Source organism: Botryllus schlosseri, chromosome 6 (assembly GCF_051294905.1).
Source record: "Botryllus schlosseri isolate E-star chromosome 6, Bs_hap1, whole genome shotgun sequence".
Taxonomy (NCBI): Eukaryota; Metazoa; Chordata; class Ascidiacea; order Stolidobranchia; family Styelidae; genus Botryllus; species Botryllus schlosseri.
Window position 1 is genome coordinate 16,734,955 of NC_137241.1, and position 25,189 is coordinate 16,760,143.

The following is a 25,189-nucleotide window of genomic DNA, read 5'->3' on the forward strand; positions in this document are numbered from 1 at the left end:
TATATATATTGCTATCAATATATTGTCCTCTCTGCTCACGTAATCAGATTTAACGGTAGAGCTGAGTGAGGTGTCTTGAAACCGTAGAGCCCGTAAATAATAATTAAACATCTTCGGTCGGGCGGACCCGTTTATGACTTCGTTACATGTTGTTATTTCGTGACCTGCTGTCTGCTTTATCAAAAATTATAGAATCGCCCAAACGTACTAAACTAAAAGATCACACGAATTCAAATTGGTATTTCTTCACTGCCATATAATTTTTGCCTGCGGGATGGTATTTGTCTTGTGAGGTTCAGATTGCCAAGACAGGAGCATTCGGCGCCAGTCATTTAGGTGCCTATGGACAATTTAACCTATATGTATTTTGAATATATAACAAAGTTTTCGGTCAGCATAAGGGCAGTCCTTTTCGGCCAAGGTTTTCTCGTTGCAGATCGTTCTGGCACACTTCGTGTAGTCGCATGTTACATTTTTTCATGGCTTAAAACTTTAGGTGTCTTGGTGCATCGTGGCGCGGAAATGGCCAACGCTGATATGCCCATTTCTATATATATTGCTTTTTTTTCTTCTTGGGGGAAGAGTATGCAATATTCGAGAAACTTGGCAAATTCAAATCGCGCCAAGCGCGAAAAAAATGGAAAAAGTTGCATAAATTTTCAAAGAATACTCTGTAATTTATGCTAATTCACGAAATAATTTCGGCCCACCCAATTGGGGGGGGGGGGGTTGGGGTGCGACAGTCACGGCCCTGCCTATGGGGCACTGGGAACTAAATATGATGCGGTTTCAAATAAAAGTTGAAATTGTTAAATTGCATTCACGAGTGGTAGCATAGCCCTTCATGCATCTCTGTAGTAAGGAGGTCTTTCGTCGTCACTAGGGCTGGGCACAATGATTCGAGTACTCGAATCTGAATCGAGTATTAATTTTAATGATTCGAGTCGAGTAGTAAAAGACGATTTTTTCGAGTACTGAAATTGTACGCTCCTCACAACTGAAAGTTAATGAACTAACAAGAATTATAGTTTTGATAATATTTTCCACTGATGAAGCCTTGAAACCTTGATTGGCCGTGTTGTAGCATGATAGATATAGTACAAAGCTACTAACATTACTGGAAATAACACATTTCCGAAGTCATGATCGTTCCACAACATTGTCAAGAAGTGCAATGAAGTCGGTATCGTCGAAAACATACCGAAGTATCATTAATGTGACGGATAACAGGCATTATGTTCTTCGTGGTGGCATAAAAGGTACATATGTGAACTTTGACATGGTACATTATGTTGTGACGTCATAATGAGTGATACTCGAATACTCGACTCGACTCGAAGCATTTTACGTGATTCAGAATCGAATCACTCAGGTACTCGATTTTGCCCAGCCCTAGTCGTCACCAGTCATCGCTTCTAATCCTTTGCGAAATCTCTGGCACGCATTTGCTCACGGTTGCACTTTTTCGAGCCGAACTCTGTCATAGTCTCGTTTCTTTAGGAATTACGTGGAAAATATGTGATGCGTCACCCACTTCGCTCCCACATGATGCAACAAACTTTCATTGCAACTTGCAACATATATACAGACACTGGCCAAGATTCAGTTTTATATACCGGTACGCAGGATTGACATCGTCATATTCAATGGTCAATGGTCAAAGGTCATTGTCAGTCGTAGAAAATCAACAGACGGAAGTCGATAGGAGCACATTGTATTCTGGTGCGGTGCTACATCTACGGTTCGTAAGCAAATACTTTCACGTCCAAGTGCATGACTATTGACTACTACAATTACTGATTTTATTCCAGCGCCGGCATTTAAATCCGAGAGAATACACTTATTCAGGAATATAAGTAAACTTCGTTTAGCCTAGCCCAGTGGTTCCCAACGTGGGCGATATCGCCCCCCAGGGGGCGATTTGGCGATCTAGGGGGGCGAAAATAACTAAGGGGGCGATAGGGGGGCGAAAACGGACGAAGGGGGCGATAGGGGGGCGAAAACGTTGGACCTTTCAATCAAATCATATTCATTATATGCTTGGTTTATTGCTTAGTTCAAGTTATATGAGATCGATGTTGATAGAGAAGGGACTCAATAGTTGACCCAATCTAGCCTGTGATACCTGAAAAGGATTTCACGTCCCGTAAATTTGCCTCATATTACATCTATTTCACTTGTTTACGAGCTCTCTCAACCTCGTACCATCGAGTTGTTGGTGTACGTTTATTCTCAATGGGGCAATTCCCTGCACAGACAACCGATGTTCCCACCACTACCTCTTCAAATCTCTTGAAATTTGGTACACGCACAGACGAGCTAATTTTAAACAGGATGAACTTTATTTCATGAAAATTGGACTTTGGGGTCAAAAGTTACGTCACTTTGAAAATTGACAATTTTCTGCTCATTTCGGGTCTGCAATTTAAGGTTTTATCAATGCAATATTCAAGAAGGTGTAGCTAGATGTTAGAGGACAGTTGAGATATGGCACTTGGATTTATTTGAAGCTTGTCCGATCGTCTATATTTCCAAGTGAAATTTATTGCCCTTTAGGTTAGGGTCGAAGGTTAAATTGAGGGGGAATTTGGTCAATGGTCTAAAATCAGTCAGGCGTTACACGATTTAGACTGCGGATTGCTCAAAAACATATTAAAATATTTTGGAAAATAGGATCTTAAATGAAAGTTTGCTTCAAGATGACTTCGTTCATAGCTGTTTGATTTTGGCTTTTAGACCGTAAAGTGATGAAATTGCAGTTTCAAGAGCACACTTCATTTTCACATGGAAATGCTGTAGTAGTAGGGTGTTTTCGGACATCTATTCTGGGGTGCGTGTGGAAATCATGTCTGGGGTGTGTTCCGAGATCACGTCTTGGGTCTGTTAGGACTGTGTTGCCATTCGAACATCGTGTCTGGGGCGAGTTCGGACTGTTTTGTCCCTCGGACATCGTGTATGAGGGGGGTGCTCAGACACCATGTCGGGCGTGTGTTAGGACTGTGTTCTCACTCGCTGACATAGTATCTGGGATCTGTTTGTGTTGCGCCAGACATGACTCAGACCTGATATCTGCGCACTTATTTTATCCGGACATGCTCCAGAGATGATACCTGCCCATTAAATACCCCCAGACATGGTCCGAACCGGATATATGCGCGCTTAATGGACACAGATATGCGTCAGACGTGATGCCCGTGTCCTAAACGACGCGTTTTTGCTGATATCTGCGATAGCTGGGTATATCCACAGTAGTGGTGGCTGAGTATATCCACATTCACAGTAGAGATAGCTGAGTACATCCAAAGCTATCACTACTGTGGTTATACTCAGCTATCACTGCTGTAGTTATACCCAGCTATCGCAGATATCAGCAAAAACCGCAAATATAGAGGTCATATATAGACCAAATGTCGTTTAGGACGTGGGTATCACGTCTGACGCATGTATGTGTCCATTAATCGCGCAGATATCAGGTCAGGACTATGCCTGGGGGTATTTGGTGCGCAGGTATCAGCTACGACACATGTTCAGATTAAAATAGTGCGCAGGTATCAGGTCTGAGGCATGTTTGGCGTATCACAAACATATTCCAGACATGATGTCCGAGTAGCAAACACAGTCTGGACACAGCCCAGGCATGATGTCCGAACACCTTCCAGACACGATGTCCGAATGACAACACAGTCCGAGCTCATCCCCCGATACGATGTCCGCGTTGCAAAACAGTCAAAACACACCCGAGCCATGATATCTGTGGTGAGTAGTATAGTCGATCGGTCGCAGATCGTAATGGGTTCTTATGGGCGGGGTCGCATGCTAACGCGAAAACCGGGGGTGGCATGCTAACGTTTTCGTCTTATGGCGGGGGTGGCATGCTAACGTTTTCGTCTTATGGTGGGGGTGGCATGCTAACGTTTTCGTCTTATGGTGGGGGTGGCATGCTAACGTTTTCGTCTTATGGCGGGGGTGTCATGCTAACGTTTTCGTCTTATGGGTGCGGTCGCATGATAACGCGAAACTCGTGGTGACATGCTAACGTTTTCGTCTTATGGGTGCAGTCGCATGATAACGCGAAACTCGTGGTGACATGCTAATGTTTTTGGTATACGTGCGGCGACATGCTAACGACGATAAATGTGTCTGTCGTGTATTCTTACGGTATCTGTGGTGATTCACCATGTGTTCTTATGGGTGCGGTCGTGATTCGCACTTTCAGACATCTCTCGCGTGGTGTTGAATATGTACGAGTCACCAACAATAACCGCACAAACGGAAACGCGGTTTGTTGTGAGGATTAAGCAGTGCGACCTATATTTCGAATGACCTGCGTGCGGAATTGTTTCTCGTCCAGCCGCTACTATCGATGATTACACTATAGACCGGTCAGTGTGAAATAATTTGATCGTAAATTATAATATATGATGTAGTTTAGTCGTGTCAAATGACCGATCGTGTTCTCTTTCCTCGCTATTGATTGCCACCTGAATAATACTTTCGACTTATTCGCTGTTTCGCGCCTATAGAATAGTCTGCTGTTCACAGTCGCAACAAGAATCACAAGTATACACATTTACACATTCGTTTATTACTCTGAAATCAAACTCTTCACAAAAGCACGTACAATCGTATCATTCACTTTTTTATCATCACCAAAATTATCCAAGTATTCCTCGGTTGAAAACCCTTGAGCTCTTTTTATCAAGAATGCGATAGCATGATCTCCACACACATCCGAAGTTTTACTCTGTAGCTGTTTCCCAGTCACAGAAAATTCATCCGACTCCAGGAATTGGAATATCCGAGGTTTTAGTGGTCCGAAACCTAGCGAATCATGAAAATGAGTATCGTCATCTCGGTATATAGACACCCAGTGAGACCCAGGCAAACTCGACTCATCGTAATTAATGACGATAGCGAATTTTCCGCTAATTGGTTTCTTCGGTAACTGGTCTACTGGATAAGTTCCTAGATATAGACTTCGTGTGTCAGGATGGTTATAGAGAATATCATTGATCTCAGACGTATTCATATTTCGACGACTTGTCTTTTTTGATTCAGTTGTAGAAGATGTTGAAACTCCTTCAAACATAACAAGGTTACGGAGGTTGGTAACGGCTTCGATGTAGTCAAAACCAGATGCACAGTTCCTGTCTTATGAAGTTGATAACATCCCAAACTATTATCGGGCGTCAAATCAAACACAAAAAGAGTGTATCCATTGACATAATCTTTGCGTGAAATATTTAAAGGTGCCTCGGATTCCCAGCGACCTGTCTGAGAGAATAGTGCCATATATCCTTCGAGTCCGCCATGTTTATCAAAATCGAAATGAAATTCGCGTCCGTTAATTTGACGCCCATCCACACTTAACGAAAGATTTTGAACATCAAAGTGTTTAAAGTTGAATGGGTTTTTGGTCCGAACACCGTTAAATGTCGTGGTCTCAACTAAACCAATTACGATCTTCTTTGGCATGGTGCCGCTAACTAACTCTCTATCAATTTTCGACAAGCCCGCCGCGAATGTATGAGTCGACATTTGTAAGCGTATCCAGGGATACTTTGCAGTATTCTTCTGTAATACAGACTTGTGTGCCAAGCTTACACTTTCAGCGATCTTCATCTGTTTGACATACACCTCCATTTCGAGTAAAACAATTTGTACATCTTCCGCATCACCGAGCAGACAGAAATTATCTTCGTTACGTGTAAATTTTAATTTCATGTCGACATTATCCAACATACATCTAGACTGTTCAAAAAGACCCATTCGAATTTTTCCGATCAACTCTAACGGAGTGCTGTTTTTTGTAAGGTCTTTTCGTTTAACATATCCAGTATTCGCTGCACCAAGAACATCCATAGATCCAGCGACATCTTTATAAAAACCTTGTCCTTGCACAAAACTCTCCGAGGCCTCGTGAGTATCATTCAACAACCGAGAGATATAAGCTTTGTACGCATGACAATTATCCGAATTTGTGATAACCTCATTTGAAATAGTTACATCGATTTGTTTGAAAAGAGAATCCAACATGTTATTGACCAGGCCCACTTGTGTATCGTTTGCTAAATCAGTTCCATCGCGTTTAGTGAGCTTCAAACGTAATCTCAAGAACGTGTTTTGTAGATCCATATATCGATCCGTCCTTGGTAATTGTACTTCCATGACATTACCTAAACTATGGGGTTTGACGACGACATATTGCGATTCCTCAATACTGGTTTGTGTGTGGGGTATACTAAATATGTTTAATCCCGAGTTATGACATTCTCTGGAACCCGCGTGCATCAACATAGTTCTTAGTCGAATATATCCTGTTGTTTACGACGACGTTTGGATGAAGTGTTCTTTGACTTTGTTTTTTTCCTTTTTATAGCTTTTGGGGTTAAAATTTTATCAATCACTCGACCGCCAGCTTGTTTACTTCTCTTGACAACACTAGACTTGATCGAGTTACCCCGTAATAGATCTCTCGCTATTTCACCTCCAGTCCGTAACAATTGACCGCCGGCGTATTTCGCAATAGGTGTCACTAAACGACCGAGTGATTTAAACAAACTCCCAATACCGGAACCGGCTTGAACTCCACCACTAAAATATCCATAACCATCACCTGTCTGGTTATAATGACGATGGACAGAATGATGATCACACGTGAAAACAACTTTCATATTCGCTTCCTAATGTTAAATGTAGCTTGCAATGAACGACTTATTATATTTATAGGTTCCCCAAACTCATCCCTGAGGTAAAGACATACAGAATCTACAACATCTTTTGAAACAGGGAAATAATACGGATTTGTCGCTACCCAATTATGCGTGACATCACCAGGTGTCAGCGGTATAACTCGTAATAAACGCGCTAACACATCTCCAAGTAAGTGAGGGTGAATAATATCACAATACACAAACAAATATTGACCAATCGCCGGTTCGGTTAAAGTGAAATCGATCTCCATGAGGGCTAATTCGCAATATCTCGTCGGGATGTTGTTGATGGTGAGTAGTCTGTGTTCAAAATCAACACCAAGCATAGAGGTGGTTAACGTCACTATTTTCATCGTGCGTGGAGTGTCAATGTGGTCTCTATATCATGTACTAACTGACCGTATTGATCCCGGATGGTGATTTTTATATCGCGGATGTGGTTAATCGATACTGGGAAATAAAACGGTTTTTCATATACAACTTCTTGTCTCATACACGTCTCGTTATTTACTTGGATCACACGAAGCAATTGACTCATGTAATCACCCACCGGATGATGTCGTAGTACATTGATATACACAAAAAGATATCTGAGGTGGGGTTGAGTTGGTTTAGGTTTGATCGACGTGACATTACATACTGGTGTCGACACTTGATCAACTACACTGAAATAATTCGTGAATATATCCGTGGGGTGGAGTGTGATACGTTTCGAGTAACGAATTCGGAAAAGTTCATCGTTGATTCTTTCGGTGAAACAGTGTTTGAAACTGTCAGATAATATTCTTCGCGTCAACTCGAGGTTGTTTGCATAATTCCCAAGTGGTGTTAGGTACGCTTCTACTATTCGATCTTTCTCATTATGTAGCTCCCAGAGTGCTTGATCACGATTGATTATAATTCGATCAAGAGATTCACTGACAAAACTCATATCCATCAACGCGAGTTCATTACAAATAATTTCATTCGGTAACACCACTGAGAATTCACCTTGGGTGCCAGACAACGTGATGTAACTCATATCGAATCAACAGCTCTACGACGGAAGCGTAGGGTTACTGTCACTGGTGCTTTTCGAAATTTAATAGGGTTGCCAGCTGCATCACGTAGATAAATTCGTATCGTTCTAAAATTGTTTCTCGCTAAAGCAAAGAAGTATGGTTTTGGGAATATGTTGATTTGGTTTTCATTCGGTTTAGCGGTTACAGTAACCACCCGTAAAAGTTGTTGCAGCTTGTCACCGTGTGGTCTTGGTTGTATCAGATCGCAATACACATAAACCTTATCAATCCGTTCCAACTTTATCGCGGGTGTAAAGATAAATTCTACCACTCCACGGCGACGAGATACAACGCGTCTAAATGTTATTGTGTCCAACACAGAACCAAGCGGTATCAGTCCGTAAGGCTCGGGTGAATCATGCGTGGTACGGGGTATGTGTTTGACGCTAGAGTCTGCGGTATCGGTATTTATGGGTACACCCCGCTTGTGTCTTTTTTTACTCGTGACTAATCTTCTGAATGTGATTCTAAAGTCACCGAATCCTTGTAAAATGAAAATGTCCCCCATGTAATATTTCTCGTACGATTCTAACATTTCACCGATGCTGTAATACGAACCTTCGGGAATATAATACCGATCGGTGTATCCATTCGCATCGACAAACCCAAAACCGATACTTTTCGCTGTCACTTCAATTCGCGGTTGGAAATCATGGGGGAAGGTCAGCTCACATAATCCTAGCTCATGGCGATTCATTTCTAATTCTTTGTAAAGTTCCGTTTGAAAATCTGTGCTAGTATTCGGAAATTTATCCAAACTCGCATTCGAAGGTAGAGTCAACAACATTTTATTGTTTCTTTCAACATATACGGCGAGGTGATGGATTCGGTAATAAATACCCAAGTGAAGAAGACAGTAGCGTTAAATATATCTCACGATCCACCCCGACAGAAATTTGATATAATGAAAACACGATTACACACACTAACATACAAATCTGTACAATAAACACAATCTGGTTTTTCAGACTGTTCGAGACTTGACCCATGCGAGATGAGACGGGATCAGAATCCATAGTTTGGTTGAACAACATTTTCAGCGTCTATTTATACAAATCCGATACCCAGGAATTAAATTTAGACGGGTAACCCAACCATTTTACAAAATATTGCGTTTTCTGTCCTTTCTTGCGAGTAGACAGGATTTTCTCGATATTGTAAATATTATTATTTTTAGTTATTGGTTGTAATTCTTCACGTTGGAATCTACCGTCTATAACTTCGCCGTGGTAGTCTTTCAACTGATAAGTAGGAGGGTCACCTTTACGACATTGAGATACGAAAAAGATTTCTTCCAACTCGCCAAGGCACATTTTACAAAATTACCACGTGATTTCGAAATCCTGACGGGTGTGCCGATAGTTAGTTTGGGTTTTTTAGGGGTCATGTCGCCGTATAACCTATGGAAAATTTGTTCTTGATTTGAATAATCAACATCCGCTGGAGGACACCCTATAGCCACGTGAAAAGTAGTGTTATACCCTCGACATATCTCGGACAGGACATCGACATAATTCAAAGTCTTATTATGCGTGAAATAACGGTATAACACTTGCTTAACAGTACGAATAACACGCTCACATATCGATGCTTTCAGTTCACTATTTGTATGAAAATGTCGCACATTGTTATCTTTCAAGAAAGTCTGAAACGCACGGTTAGTAAACTCAGAACCCTGATCACTTTGAATAACATGAGGTATACGATCCTTAAATATTTCCTTGAATCCACGAATAATACCTTGCGCGGTTTTGTTCTTGAGCGGATACAGATATAAAAATCGGCTGAAACAATCGATCGTCACCAACACATATTTAAAATTATCGTTTTCTTTTGAAAGGTTTTGCATATGCATGAGATCGGTTTGATACTGAACACCAAGACCGGACGTAATCACTCTAGGTCTCTTAAATTTCTTTCGATATGGAAAATGTTTTGTGTACGCGTCCTTGCTCGAAAGAAACTCCTTGACTTTGGCTCTATTCCGCCCTCTAGAGAATACGTATGCACCGCGGTAACTACCAGGGAGCCCTGGTGTGAAATACTTAGTATGGCTCCCATCCGTATCGTCTCGGGGTCTTGGGTGTACGACCGCTTTTCGTCGGGGCATGCTGAGTCTTTACTTTGCTTCGTTGGCGACTCGGCGATGGTATAGGAATCCTTGATAGTTCACCCTTGATCAGGCGTCGCAGTGCATCCAACTCACTAGCCGAAAATAGATTCCTTTGTTCTGATATATCGATTTTCATCGGTTGATTCAGTGTGTCGTGTTTTGTTTGATAACGATTTAGTGCGTCGTTATATAAGGCTAATTTTCGTTCTTGGGGTATGTTCATCTGTAATATGTCGCTCATACATTTGTCGATATCCAAATTCAATTTCTGAACGTCAGCTCCGTTGATCGGACTCGGATTTATGAAGATTTTTTTAAAAGAAGTCATTTTTTGAAAAGATTACCGAGTAAACCAGTGACGACGGGTAGGATGCTTGATAATAGAGTCATAAACATACCCCCATTCTGGTTGACCATACGTTTTTTATGTCGAATAGGGATGTCTTTCCTGACAAGTCGACGTAAACTACATTTATGAGCTGATAGTCGCTTTCTTTTATACTTTGAAAGAGGGATGTTGCCGTTTAAAATGTTCTTTGTACAATCGCATATACACTCGATCAATTCTTTGCTGGCCCCCGATATAATTTGCTTGCGTATCTCGGGTTTACTTTTATGTAGGAACTCTAGTGTGGGAATATGCCGCCGTGTCCGAGCTGGTACCTTGGTCATTTTGAGTTTAAAGTCGGCTCTGCGTCTGGCTATTTATACCATCGGGCTATAAACCACCATGGTTTCACCAGGGAATATATTGGTCATAACGCGTCGATTTTCAGGTGCTTCTTGCGTGAGATCGAGGAATAAATAACTATGAGGTTGTCTAGCAGCGTCACGATAAGCCTCTGTTAAAAATCTAGAGTTTGGATACATTTGTCGACCAAGAAAACTGATCTGCTGTTGGTCGCGCGGATTCTTGAAAATCACCATATACGAGCTCGAGAGACTCAAGTCACGTGCTCCTTTACCCTTGTGATACAGGTTCTGTGTGATATAGCAAATTGACTTGGCTGAATGATGAGAAAATCTTGTAAAGTAGTCTGCAATTTTCGCTGTCTCAGTCATGAAATCATCCACTATAATCAAGGTGTCTTCAGAGCAAACCTTCAACTCTTCTAAAATATCTAGACCAGCGTGGAATTCTACGTTATGCATCGTCTTGAAAACCTCCTGATAATTATTGTAACAATATACGACCCTGGACACACTAGGTTTAATCATTGATGTCGCATGTCTAATCAGCTTGGCAACGAAAGTAGTCTTCCCACTTCTTGAAGGACCACTCACAATACACGCGAATGGGTGGATCAATTCCATCGTTTGTTGTTTATTGAAACTCGATAAAGTGCATGTGTTTATATATCAACAAGGTTGGGAATATCCACTGTTGTAGTCATCTTGTTCTAGCGGAATATATAAACCCAGTAAAGTTCGATTTAGCAATTTTCGCCGGGTTATGAAATCTTCATCTGTTTCTCATCGTCAGTGGAAGTTGTAGCGTTACGAATGCTTCAGGTCGTCAAGCAGCTGATCCCAATCTGTAAAATAATAAATCACATAAGAGGATTCATAATACGTTCATAGCGCTTTAAAATCTAACAGTGTTACTATACCAAACTATAGACCTTACCACGATCACAAGTTTTGGTGGTCTGCTTTTCATCAATCGGGTATCATCGACATTGGGGGTTGTTTGGTAGAACCAAGAATCGTGAACTGTGGTAATTCCCGCTCCAAGGTAATCATCTCTACATGTAAACCATTAAAATCTAACGACATGACAGACTTTAGATAGGTAATAGTGTTATCCATCTGGAAAACAAATGATACATGAACACACAATACAAATAAATCACATCAAACATACAGTATATACAAATAAATTAAAGTCACACAAAATATATACAAGTACACCACAATAACATTCAACGCCGTGATTTATTTTATCTTGGGTCACTGTGAAAGCGATTGAGAGCGTGGAAAGATGCATCGGCGTCGTATCTCACTTCCATCAAACCAGGTTGATGAAGATAATGAGCATACGCATCTTTACAGCATTGTCTCGAGCGGTCAAAAGAAATCGGATCAGTCAAGAATTCGTTTCGATGCTCATCACAAAAATAACGCGGAAACCAATTCTCGTAATCACAGTAAAATTCGTTCCTTTTCTCGGAAATGAGAATATCATCGAGCGGTGCTGAATGCGCGATGAAAAACGAGTTGATATCCATCGAAAGTAGCATGAAGCAGTCGGCTCGAAAATATTTGCATAAACAATCATAAAAAAACGACAACATCCGTAATTTGACATTATTATACAACCAGAACGATACTTGAATGCAGTTATCTTGCTCGATCTTTTGAGGATGCTTCGTTATTTCAAATAGATCTGTGTTTAATTGTTCACACTTGATGAAAAAGCGATCCTCCACATTTGCGTCCAATTCACTTTTATCACAGAACGTGGTTTGTTTGAGTTTACGCGGATTCATTAACTCGCAATCATAACAAGAATTCGCAGCGAGTTTTTGCGTTAGCTCAATTATATCCATGTTAGGCTCGCGATCCCCAGCGCGTCGACAGTCTGAGACATTTTTCGCAAAGTTGTCAAAACATGTCTTTTTTGTGAATTCGACAGCCTCATGAATTTTTGATACCACCAACCCGTGATCTACATACCATTTGATCAAGTCGGAGGTTAGCAAGATTTTCTTACCGCAGTACGACGCAACCAACATGTCAGTGGGTTTACTGGGTGATTTCCGATCTACAGCAAGCTGATTCATGTCACTTTTCACGGTATCGCGAGACACCGTGGTATTTTTGAATATCGGGCGGAGTTGAGCGAATCGCTTTTTCGACCGTGGTCGAGTACAAATATCAACCAACAAACAACCAAAGAAAGTACCATTCATCACCATCTCCATCAATTTCTGTGGGGTGACAGACTTGGCACGAGTCAGTTGCGGTTGAATGCCATCGAGATATCGCACAATATGAGGATTTCTCTTCTCGATATTCCACTCGCATTCCCATTTACATACAACTCGATAATTTAGACTTTCGTAATAATCATGAATGCGTTTAGCTCGCTCTCGACGTACTGGGTCGTCACATCCGAATCTGCAATCGTGGGCGTGAAAATCGCATCTAAGGAACAATAAGATTATCCCTTGTCCGCCCGAATTACGATAAAACCCATCAGGTCGATAATTGCGTATCCCCACGTGAATTTCAGACCCGTTAAAAGCGTGGTGAACATGCACCTTATGAATATGAGAATACCAATTCATCCACTGGGTTACAGTCTCTGAGCATTTCGGCGCGGTCTTGACAGGTTTGAATTTAGTACACTCGGCGTCGGTTGGTTGCCAACGTACCGCAAATCCGGTTGGACTTGGTCGACTTAAAGCATACAGATAGAGTGAGTCGCTGGTCAAACTTGTTATATGTCGCGCAATCTGTGCATTTCCCTTATAGAAATGTTCTTTTATTCGAGTTACACCTGGTTTTGGGTATCGATGGAAAATGATCGATGGTCCACCCACTAAATTGTCTCTGAATAGCGAAAACAGATCCCGGTGTTTATCATTGAACAAGGTGAAATCACGTGGGATGCTATTAAAAAGATGTCTCGATACAACCCCGAGCAGACAGACCGCATCCTTGAATATATCAACATTGAATTGACTTTTGAAAGATTGGAATTGTTTTTCTAAAGCCTCTATGAGGTAGCGAGTATCGTTCGCGTTGCACCATCCGAGATAATCACGCAGAGAGGTCATTTTGTTGTCGTTCCAAACCTTCAAACAGTTTTCATATTCCGATGTTGATATATTGTAACCTTTTAGTGGGTTATAAAACTCGTCGTGGTTAGGAAGCCTCGAGTTATCCAACTTTTCCAAACTAGTCAGAAACTGGTGCGGGAAGTGAGCTTTAGTGGTGCTACATTTGAAGGCTTCCAAATATGAATCATACGAGAACCCGGGTGCCAAGTAATTCACAATATCCAAGAATTTGAGTCTGTTGGTCGTCATTGAGAGAAATTTGTTACCGCGTTTCCATACACTGAGATTGTCGTCAACGAGAAAACCAAACAAATACGCTTTGAGCCAGTTCAAGTCATACCGATCACCATTGAACGACAAAACAGGAATTTGACGTAAATAACACATAAACTCCTCCTGTAAACGCTCAAGGGGTATTGGGTGTTTTGAAGGATCAAGCGCTTTCATTTCGGTAATTTTTGATTTGAGCATCTCCAAGTAGGGTTGATATTCTGTGAGTGACAGTCTGAATGATTCGCTTTGAATATCATGAAAATGATCAATCATTTGTGCGCACAAATCGTTTGTGTCACCGCTCGAGGCAATCACATGCGACTCCGAGTAACCTTCCACATTAGACGATATGCTAACAGAGATGGGGATGTTCTGGTGCTCTCGCAAAGTTTTTGAGGTATCGTACAAGCTCTCTATACTGAACGCGATACGGTATTTGAAATAACGAAGTTCGTGAGGAACGAACACCCCTTCTAGATCAAGTTTTTCAAAGATGTTCAGAGGAGGGCTATAAACCCAGCCGGGGAACACTTCAACAGGACCCGTTACACATTTGTGTCTGGTCAAATCATATTGTTCATCAAATAATCGTTGGCAAACATCACATTTATAGGTCTGTATATATCGCCTCATATCAGTAATGAGACAGAAGTGTGCATGTTCTAAATGTAAATACACAGGTTTCGCTTCAAAGGTACTACGACGTAGTGCGACAGCTTTACCCTCGGTCTTGGTGTACACGAATATGGCCACATTAAACAAGACCTCGATATCATGTAACATGTCAAGTGTCACACCAGATTCTACACTGACGCCATATACCGAAGTAAATTGTTGAGCCAAATCTTTGGTATCTTTTCCTAGTGAGTGCGCGATACAGCGAAAAGCACAGAGATTATCGTTGTACTTCGTGTTATTTTTTCGACGCGTAAATGTCGAGATACATCTTGATTGTGCGAGTCCTGGGGGTATTTTAATACCGACACAACCAATCAACACACCGTCGGTAGGATATACATAAAACTGCGGGTTGATCAGACATATCGATTGGGTATCTTGGAAAACATCCGATCGCTTACGATCGATGACTCGAATATTATACACACGGCTACTGTTCACTACATACGATTTCACCGCTTGCCAGTTCTGAGATGTAATTTGTTGGTGTTGGTTGTCAATCTCTGGTGGCTCATTCTCGTCCTCGTGATTTCCCCGTCGTCGACTCATCTGTAGAAGCGATAACACACAGTCAAATTCAGAACTTGGGGAACATTAAACTAGTCTTACTTACAATCTATTTTCTTTGTCGGTGTCTTCCTTGACTCTTTATGCTTAATAAAATCAGCGACGTATTAAACTACGCTCGCTAACGTTGTGTTATAGCGGATAACTTACCGGTAGACTTGCGTGTTGTTATTAATCCTTGAGTTTACTCTGCCTGTTCAACAACAAAAATCGTTACATCACACTCACTAGTTCTGAATAGTAATAACTCACCAATCCAATTCTTTGCTCAAATTTCGATGATTGTTTTGTCTGTAGTATAAACAAATATTAAATTATGTTCATAAATCAAAGTACTCGTACCGAATAACTTACTCATTAAACCCTTGATCCCTGCGTCGATGTAATCTCTATATGTAAACTATTTAAATCTAATTACATAACCGACTTGAGATATGAAATAATGCTATCCACCTGAAACAAATGATACATTAACAAACAATACAAAAAAATTCATATTGAACAAAGATAATGTACAAATAAACCCCAATAACACCACACACATTATATACAAGTAAATCTCAATAAAATTCAATGACAGGATTATTTTCTTTGATCGCTATGAAAATGATTGAGATCATGAAAAGACACATCGGCGTCGTAGTTTTTTTTTTTAACCGTATAAATGGTGTGGCACATCTTGATTGTGCAAGTCCTGGCGGTATTTCGATATCAGCTCAACCAATCAACATACCATCGGTAGGATATACATAAAACTGTACATTAGTCAGACAGACCGGCAGTGACTTTGTATCTGCTCGAGAGTTTTGTAACAAATCAAGTGCGGTTTCCAAGCGAATAGATTCAACAAATTCATCGAATTCAGGTAATGTTGAAATTAGCGCTGGTGTTTCTAATACACTATCGACATTCGCCGACGCATGAAAATAACGAAATCTCAGAGTCTCAGTGTGATATAAAATGAAGGCCAGTGCGTAGTTCACTTTAAAGGTGTGTGACTCGGAGAAAAATATCGCTTGGATATCGCGGTAAACATCTGTTAGCTCACGATCGATAACTCGAATATTATACACATGACTGGTCTTTTTCACTACATACGATTTTATCGCTTGCCAGTTCTGATTTACAACTTCTTGGCGTTCGTCGCCTGTCTCTGGTGGTGTGTCTTCTTCCTCGCGAACACGATTCCGTCTGCGTCGACTCACCGACTTCAGCGACGCCTGGCGCGCTATATCTGCGTGGTTTGGCCGCATTTCGATCGTTGTCGTAAGGTCGCGTTCTGCGGATTCAACTCTTAAATCAGGCGTCGTCAGATCACCAGGATTAATCACGTCAAAGATATCCGCATTCTCTTCAAATTGCGATTCGAATGCATTTGGTTCATAACCAAATGTATCAATATTGTCTATCTGAACCTCGGCCATTGTACAATCTAACTGCTCCAACCAACGTTTATGTCTGCGACAGCAAAGTATAACAATCGGATCGTGGTGTTGGCTATTTATAGATTTATTTCGATAGTAGCATGCGGCTGGCCGGGAAATAATTCAGCGTGCAGGTCATTCGAAATATAGGTCGCGCACGCACTGCGTAATCCTCAGAACGGACCGTGTTTCCTAATTTCAGAACCGGACGTGTTTAGCGTGTCACACAGATCAAAACGCCACCACGGACATCTGTTTTTTCAAAATCGCACAGCCCACTGCGCTTTAGTGAATTTCCTGTTTAGCGAAACGGGCGATTTTATTGTGTCGCACATGTCAAACGCACCCACCGACATCTGTTTTTTCGAAATCTGAGTGGTGTATTTCACCATTTTAACACATTGTGGTGTCATTCTCATGGTTTACTTTTTCAGGTGATAGTTACATATACTCGTTATGGCAACTAGCGCGATTATTGAGAATTACCTTCTCTATTATCATAACTTGACAACCCCCACATTGAGCGAGACGGAAAAATTCATCCACGGAGTACTAGATTTCTATGTACATGGACAAAACGTGAGCCGTGTTCGAAAGTGTGATTTTACCGCATTGGTTAACTCGATTCGATCATACGGCATCGACTGGAATGGGGTTTTTAGTGTCATAAGCATTGCGGCGATGAAAAGTGACATACGTACCCTAGCGGCGTACAGAGATTTAGCAACAGACGTCTTGAATACTCACTACAGTACATTGATAAGTGACTGGGTAAGAAGAAAATTCATTCGTGCCGTTTGTCACTTGTGAACGACATCCTTTCTTACAGAACTCCTGTAAATTTTATTTCAATCCAAGTCTATTCACGCGGGTCATCAGGATTATACAAAGACTGTTAACTCACTCAATATCACGCACGTAATTCTATAAATGTCGGCGGGTTTGCTGATGACTCTCACTTTACCAAACGATATGGCATCGAACAGCATCATTAACAATATGCGAGTCGGAGCAACTTCAAATTTTCACGTCGGCGTCAAATTCGTCTCATCACCCAAAAGAGGTGGCGTTAGCCAATATCTCAAAGGTATATTCATCGACGGCAATAACGAAGAGATATCTTTCACGTGTTTCAATCGTGATTTGTTCGGGGTCATTGAGAAAGCATTCGCCAAACGAAAAAAACTCATGGTCAAATCCGGTTGGGTCCAAATTGACAAATTTACTGGAAAACCTGCTGTATTACTGGGACGGGCTTCGTCAGTAACTCTGCATGGAAAATCGAGACATACGACCGAAGAATACCCATTATTGACCTGTGAATCGGTATACGGAAATAAAGATGAATACGTCTCGATCGCTGCTACTTGTGTTTCTCGAGAGGAGAAGACGGTCAATTCTGGTGCCGGAAAGGAGTTGAAATTATACAGTTTTACATTGAAGGATGATACTGGCGAGGTGGTTTTGGATCAATGGAACAAAGCCTCGCTCGTACCTGGGAAGAGATATCAACTCACTCGTGTTAAAAACTGTGACGGTAGCTTGAAAATCGATTCGTTAACTAGACTTGTTGAATTGAAAGAATAGTTTGCATATTTGTATACCGCAATACAATATTTCATTTCGCGTAAAATGTATGACCTATGTGATTCGACAACTGGGTTAGTGCGGTGTTGTTCTACTGATCGAGGTGTGAAAATTGTGCTATCGCGATGAAGTTGCGACGGTGAACAGCAGACTATTCTATAGGTGCGAAACAGCGAATAAGTCGAAAGTATTATTCAGGTGGCAATCAATAGCGAGGAAAGAGAACACGATCGGTCATTTGACACGACTAAACTACATCATATATTATAATTTACGATCAAATTATTTCACACTGACCGGTCTATAGTGTAATCATCGATAGTAGCGGCTGGACGAGAAACAATTCCGCACGCAGGTCATTCGAAATATAGGTCGCACTGCTTAATCCTCACAACAAACCGCGTTTCCGTTTGTGCGGTTATTGTTGGTGACTCGTACATATTCAACACCACGCGAGAGATGTCTGAAAGTGCGAATCACGACCGCACCCATAAGAACACATGGTGAATCACCACAGATACCGTAAGAATACACGACAGACACATTTATCGTCGTTAGCATGTCGCCGCACGTATACCAAAAACATTAGCATGTCACCACGAGTTTCGCGTTATCATGCGACTGCACCCATAAGACGAAAACGTTAGCATGTCACCACGAGTTTCGCGTTATCATGCGACCGCACCCATAAGACGAAAACGTTAGCATGACACCCCCGCCATAAGACGAAAACGTTAGCATGCCACCCCCACCATAAGACGAAAACGTTAGCATGCCACCCCCACCATAAGACGAAAACGTTAGCATGCCACCCCCGCCATAAGACGAAAACGTTAGCATGCCACCCCCGGTTTTCGCGTTAGCATGCGACCCCGCCCATAAGAACCCATTACGATCTGCGACCGATCGACTATACTACTGTGGTGAGCTCGGACTGTGTTGTCATAAGGACATCGTGTCTGGAAGGTGTTCGGACATCATGCCTGGGGTGTGTCCGGACTGTGTTTTCTACTCGGACATCGTGTCTGGGATATGTTTGTGATACGCCAAACATGCCTCAGAGCTGATATCTGCCCACTAGTTTAATCTGGACATGTGTCGTAGCTGATACCTGCGCACCAAATTCCCCCCAGGCATAGTCCGGACCTGATATCCGCGGGCTTAATGGACACATACATGCGTCAGACGTGTTACCCATGTCCTAAACGACATTTGGCCTATATATGACCTCTATATTTGCAGTTTTTGCTGATATCTGCGATAGCTGGGTATATCTACAGCAGTGATAGCTGAGTATAACCACAGTAGTGATAGCTTAGGATGTACTCAGCTATCTCTTTGAATGTGAATATACTCAGCTACCACTACTGTGGATATACCCAGCTATCGCAGATATCAGCAAAAACGCGTCGTTTAGGACGCGGGTATCACGTCTGTCGCATATAATATGTGTCCATTAAGCGCGCATATATCCGGTTCGGACCATGCCTGGGGGTATTTAATGGGCAGGTATCATCTCTGGAGCATGTCCGGATAAAATTAGTGCTTAGATATCAGGTCTGAGTCATGTCTGGCGCAACACAAACATATCCCAGATACTATGTCAGAGTGACATCACAGTCCTAACACACGCCCGGCATGGTGTCTGAACACCCCCCTCATACACGATGTCCGAGGGACAAAACAGTCCGAACTCGCCCCAGACACGATGTTCGAATGGAAACACAGTCCTAACAGACCCAAGACGTGATGTCGGAACACACCCCAGACATGATGTACACACGCACCCCAGAATAGATGTCCGAAAACACCCTACTACTACAGCATTTCCATGTGAAAATGAAGTGTGCTCTTGAAACTGCAATTTCATCACTTTACAGTCTAAAAGCCAGAATCAAACAGCTATGAACGAAGTCATCTTGAAGCAAACTTTCATTTAAGATCCTATTTTCCAAAATATTTTAATATGTTTTTGAGCAATCCGCAGTCCAAATCGTGTAACGCCTGACTGATTTTAGACCATTGACCAAATTCACCCTCAATTTAACCTTTGACCCTAACCTACAGGGCATTAAATTTCACTTGAAAATATAGACGATCAGACAAGCTTCAAATAAATCCAAGTGCCGTATCTCAACTGTCGTATATCATCTAGCTACACCTTCTTGAATATTGCATTGATAAAACCTGAAAGTGCAGACCCGAAATGAGCAGAAAATTGTCAATTTTCAAAGTGACGTAACTTTTGACCCCAAAGTCGAATTTTCATGAAATAAAGTTCATCCTGTTTGAAATTAGTTCATCTGTGCGTGTACCAAATTTCAGAAGATTTGAAGAGGTAGTGGTGGGAGCATCGGTTGTCTGTGCAGGGAATTGCCCAATGGCTATACCGCAATAGTTACATCATAGTCGAACATCAGCTGTTTCTGCGTGAGCCAGCAAGCACGAACACTTTCTGTCAGAACTGCTAATTAGTGTGTCGTGTCGTTGCGAAGTAGCCAGTGTTGTCAATTGGCGCATATCGGGGCCAAATTTGGGAATATTGGCACGTTGGCACTATTTCAGCTCGTTCGAATTTCTTCAACTATCACTGTGAAAATTTGTTTTTAGCATTTACATAAGTAGCAAGTGGTGCTTACTCGCGCACACAAGGACATATTGGGGTTGTTTTACATAATTTTGACCTGCAGTAGGCATACTGGGGTATTACGCCCCACAAACCGTTGTCCTATATAACATCGATATCATAGGTCCCGAGTCACTTTATCTGCTTCCCACTGCAAGAGCCAATTTGTTGTGTAGGTTATCATTTAGGCTACCAGGCCTACGAAACCAAGCTGATATATTGAAAAATTTGCTGGTTCGTTTTCGCGTCGATTTGGTAGTAGAATTCTTGACGTCTGTAAATGTACCTTGGGCTTGACGCCGTTATGCGCATGGAAATGAATTCCACCACTTTCTTGCAGCGTAATTTAAGCGAAATTGAACAATTGAAGCTTATTTCTATGAACATGTAAAGACATCTCGAACGATGAAGATAATTTAGGTATATTTCAGTCAGTTTGGCCTTATGTTTTGCAATATTTGACTCCCAGAGCTTTTGCACAGTTGGCAACCCTATGTATCATATCTCAAGCAAGCGAAACAGTTGATTTTCAATCACCGATGTAGTTTTCATTCGTCTACTTTTTAGACGTGACACAACATTGCTTCTTGATGTGCCCTATTTTATAGCCTACTAGTAACTACAATGGTTGCCAAAACGTTGATAACCCTGTGCGGTTAGATTTGTGGAGTACAGTAAATTGTTATGATACCGAATAGTACAGTAATGGCCATCTAACTTATTGTAGAACGTTAAGGATTTAGGCAAACCCCTGTGTCTGCGCACTGCGCAATCACCAACTCACTGCGCGGTCCATTGGACAGCAGTGCCTAACGACTAAAAGAGGTCATCACTTTGATTTGACTACTGAATTCCCTATTTTCTTCTTAATTTTGTGGTGTTGACTAAAAGTAGGTCATCACATCGTTTTTTTTTTGTGCGCAGAGGCCATGTCAGCAATGCGCATGGGGCATGCGCGCAGCTTAGAGGGAACTGTGGTAACGAGAGGTCAATGAAACTCTGATTTGGGATGCTTTCTTATAGGGGGGCGATGAAAATGTTTTGAGCTTCATAAGGGGGCGATGAGTCAAAAAAGGTTGGGAACCACTGGCCTAGCCAAACGTGAGAATTTGGGAAAGATTATAATCTAGTCATGCATATACTCCAGGTTTTTATAAACGCTCCAATATATATCGGATGTGGCAGATCATGATTCTTGATCCACACGAAAACAACTTTGATCGCAAACGAACCGAACATACCTCGAACAGTTTTGTTCAAAACAAGTCCATTAGAACCCCACACATGGACAAAAATTCTTCAGAGAGTAGTAAGACAATGTCCAATCGTAACTGTTCTGTTTATGGTTCTTTCAAAAACAGATAGCCTTTGACTAATAGCCTTCCGTTACTTGCGATAGGAGCAACGATAATATATTTAGCCGACAAAACTCATGCGGTTACAGAATAGACCGCAAGAATGCATTTGATGTGCGTCTATGGGTCATGGCTTCACAAGTGTTCGCAGCGAGGCAAGACAACTTAAATTCTCAACATACCTGCGTGGCGTGTTCGACATTGACATTTCATATGTACAGTGGATAGATAAATAATATTATGGCAAAAGTAAAACGCGCGTTTATTCCGGCGATACGTAACCGGCTGCATCACACGGAAAGGAAATGTTTAACGGCACCGTAGAAGCGGGAGGAAAACAGCGAGGCTAACACTTTCACTGCAACTTGACTTCAATTAAGATAACAGGCGAGCTATAGTGCTTGAAAATTTCGACTTTCATGGATGAACAGCACCGCATAGTTTGCGGCCGTGCAGCAGTTTGCGACAAAATGGAAATACATCATCACACCCATGAGATCTTTCCAGATTATGGTCTACGCCTACGCGATCCATGGACCCCAGAATCCATTTCCTCGTCTGGGATTCGCAAGTCGATCATGAGCCGGATACCATACGGGAACTGCGGTGTCGTTGTAATACGCAAGTCGACTGAGGAGAAAGTTGACCACTCCACGCCTCTCCCTCGAAAGGTCATATTTTTCATACGGGTCACGGTCAATGTTATACAAACGAAACAATTTTCGGTAACCGGGCAAATGGATTTGGCGACCCTTAAATTCTGGCGGCTGTGTCCAACCACCAGGTCCTGGGTACCCGGTGATTAATTTCCAGGGTCCGTTGCGAATGGCTGCTTTCACGTGCATGTCGAACCCCTTTCTGATTGCGTTTTTCTTTTTACGATACGACACACTCACCGGGTCTATATTGTGCAAAATTTCCGTGCGCGGAGAAGGCGCCTTATTTATAAGAGATTCCCACTGACTTATACCATCTAATGGCAGGCTGTCGTTCTCGAGCGGACATTTAGCTGCGCTCATGAAGGTAGGCATCCAATCGGAAACGTGAAACAGCTGCTTTGACTTGAATTGTTTGGGTATCTTGTACCCGCCACTCACGAACCCGACAGACTTCAACCCACCTTCCCACATCGCTCCCTTGGCTCCACGCAATGGCCAGTTGTTGCCCCCGTGAAGCGGTTGGCCGCCGTTATCAGAAGAGAACACCAATATCGTGTCTTTCCACATTCTCTTCTTCCGCAGTGATGTAACAATTTTGCAAATTGAACCGTCCAAATACGTTACCATGCGAGCGAAACTGCGGCGTTTCGCGTCCTTAATATGCTTATACAGCTTGGCATAATGTCGAGGGGCTTGCAGAGGCGTATGCGGCGCCTGATAGGCCAAATACATGAACAAGGACTTTGATTTATCGTGACCTTCAATTGCCTCCTTTGCTTTATTTGTGTATAACGTTGTGGAGTATATACCGTTATGTTTCTTTGTTGGACCATTTTCGGCGTCGTACATCGCTCTGCCATGCCATCCCTTGTACGATTTCCTGTACGTAAAGTGGTCGGCGCCGCCAGTTAAAATCCCCGTGAAGTTATCGAAGCCGCGATTCCACGGCAGATAATCCTTTTTGAAAAAACCTAGATGCCATTTGCCGAACATGTGGGTGCGGTACCCGCAACCTTTCAGCTGTTCCGGCAACAGCACGTTGTTTAAAGGTATGCCAAATGGCTGGTCGGGGTGTATGACGGAATGTTGCAAGCCAGTGTGAATCTGATATCGGCCGGTCAGCAACTGCGATCTAGTCGGAGAGCATATGGGTTGGACGTAGTAGTTTTCTAGTGTAGTTCCACTTCGTGCCAAGCGGTCAATACACGGTGTTTGAATTTGATTTCGTTTGTGATATCCAACATCGTTGTATCCGAGGTCGTCTGCGAGTATGAAGATGATATGAGGCTTCTTGCCGTCGCTGCTTTTTCGTGAAAATCCTGTCGATATCAAAGTCCCCAATATGATGTACAGCCAAAACATTGAAATAAAATATTATTCTGATCGTGCAAGCAAATTATGAATAAAATGCCTGGATCTATATAGCAAGGTTATGTTAATGAATTGATGTACTGCTGGCCTGTAATAGCTGTTGAGTGCTACTACCTGGTAACCGATACGTATATGTTCACTCGTTATATCCCTGTCTGTAGTCTCTACTCTAGATTCTAAAGCCTACGCATAACGCAAAAGGATTAGAACGAGGAGTCGTCGAAAAGGCATTCCGAACGCCGATGTTTAGACAACAACTTTCACGAAGAAATGGCAAAAGCCAATACACTGCATCACACATTGCTCAGGTTTGGAGTTCGACGGAATGTTTTCTTAATTAGTAGCATAGCGAAGCAAATGCGATAACGATTTAGCAATACGATGCTACAGGTTATGCTATCTGCGCTGTATGACGACAACGTGAGTGGATGGCGAAAGCAAGCAAAGTGTTATTTGTCAGAGTAGTTACGTGCAACATTCCTTTTTATATCGTCGTCTCTAGGGGCATTCTACTACAAGCATAAAATATGCACTAATGGCCTTACGTGTAAAGATGATTCATGCAGAGTTGCCTCGTACACCATTCGCACTTGCTGTTATCATACATCATCATTAATTTTCAAAACAAAACAGACGTCCTTACATTGAGCCATCCAAATTAATCTGCCTACTGAAGATATCATGAGGTAGGTTTGGACTGGTAGTTCATGTTATAACCAATGATACCGATAAATCGTGTAGTCTATTTGGCAGATACGTATATAGCATTGCTTATCTGACGGAAAATAGAGGTAAACGCAACCAACAACCATATATACGGCTATATCCATTGTCGCGTGACCGATCATGCCGAATGCCACAAGACTAGCATCAAGTAAATTGTAGATGAAGCTGTCTATTTATCATGTAATTTATTTCTAAATTGACTTATTTTTTGTCCTTCTGACTCAATAGGTGGGGTGTCGCGGAACTCGATT

General features: G+C 42.0%; 1 protein-coding gene and 1 pseudogene across 1 annotated transcript; both read right to left on the bottom strand.

The window, feature by feature from the left end:
* Window positions 1-11,183: 11,183 nt before the first annotated feature.
* LOC145441903 (uncharacterized) lies at window positions 11,184-13,238 on the bottom strand. The gene is made up of 2 exons (XM_080319853.1): window positions 11,515-13,238; window positions 11,184-11,422 (listed from the first exon to the last, which is right to left on the bottom strand). Exon 1 carries the CDS (start codon window positions 13,175-13,177, stop codon window positions 11,828-11,830), a length of 1,350 nt encoding a protein of 449 aa, XP_080175979.1. The 5' UTR covers window positions 13,178-13,238; the 3' UTR covers window positions 11,184-11,422; window positions 11,515-11,827.
* A 9,180-nt stretch (window positions 13,239-22,418) lies between these two features.
* LOC145441231 (arylsulfatase J pseudogene) lies at window positions 22,419-24,321 on the bottom strand (annotated as a pseudogene).
* Between the last annotated feature and the right edge of the window lie 868 nt (window positions 24,322-25,189).

Bases quoted from the DNA above. Each gene is read 5' to 3' on its own strand.
- LOC145441903 (XM_080319853.1), bottom strand. From the start codon at position 13,177: ATGAATTGGTATTCTCATATTCATAAGGTGCATGTTCACCACGCTTTT.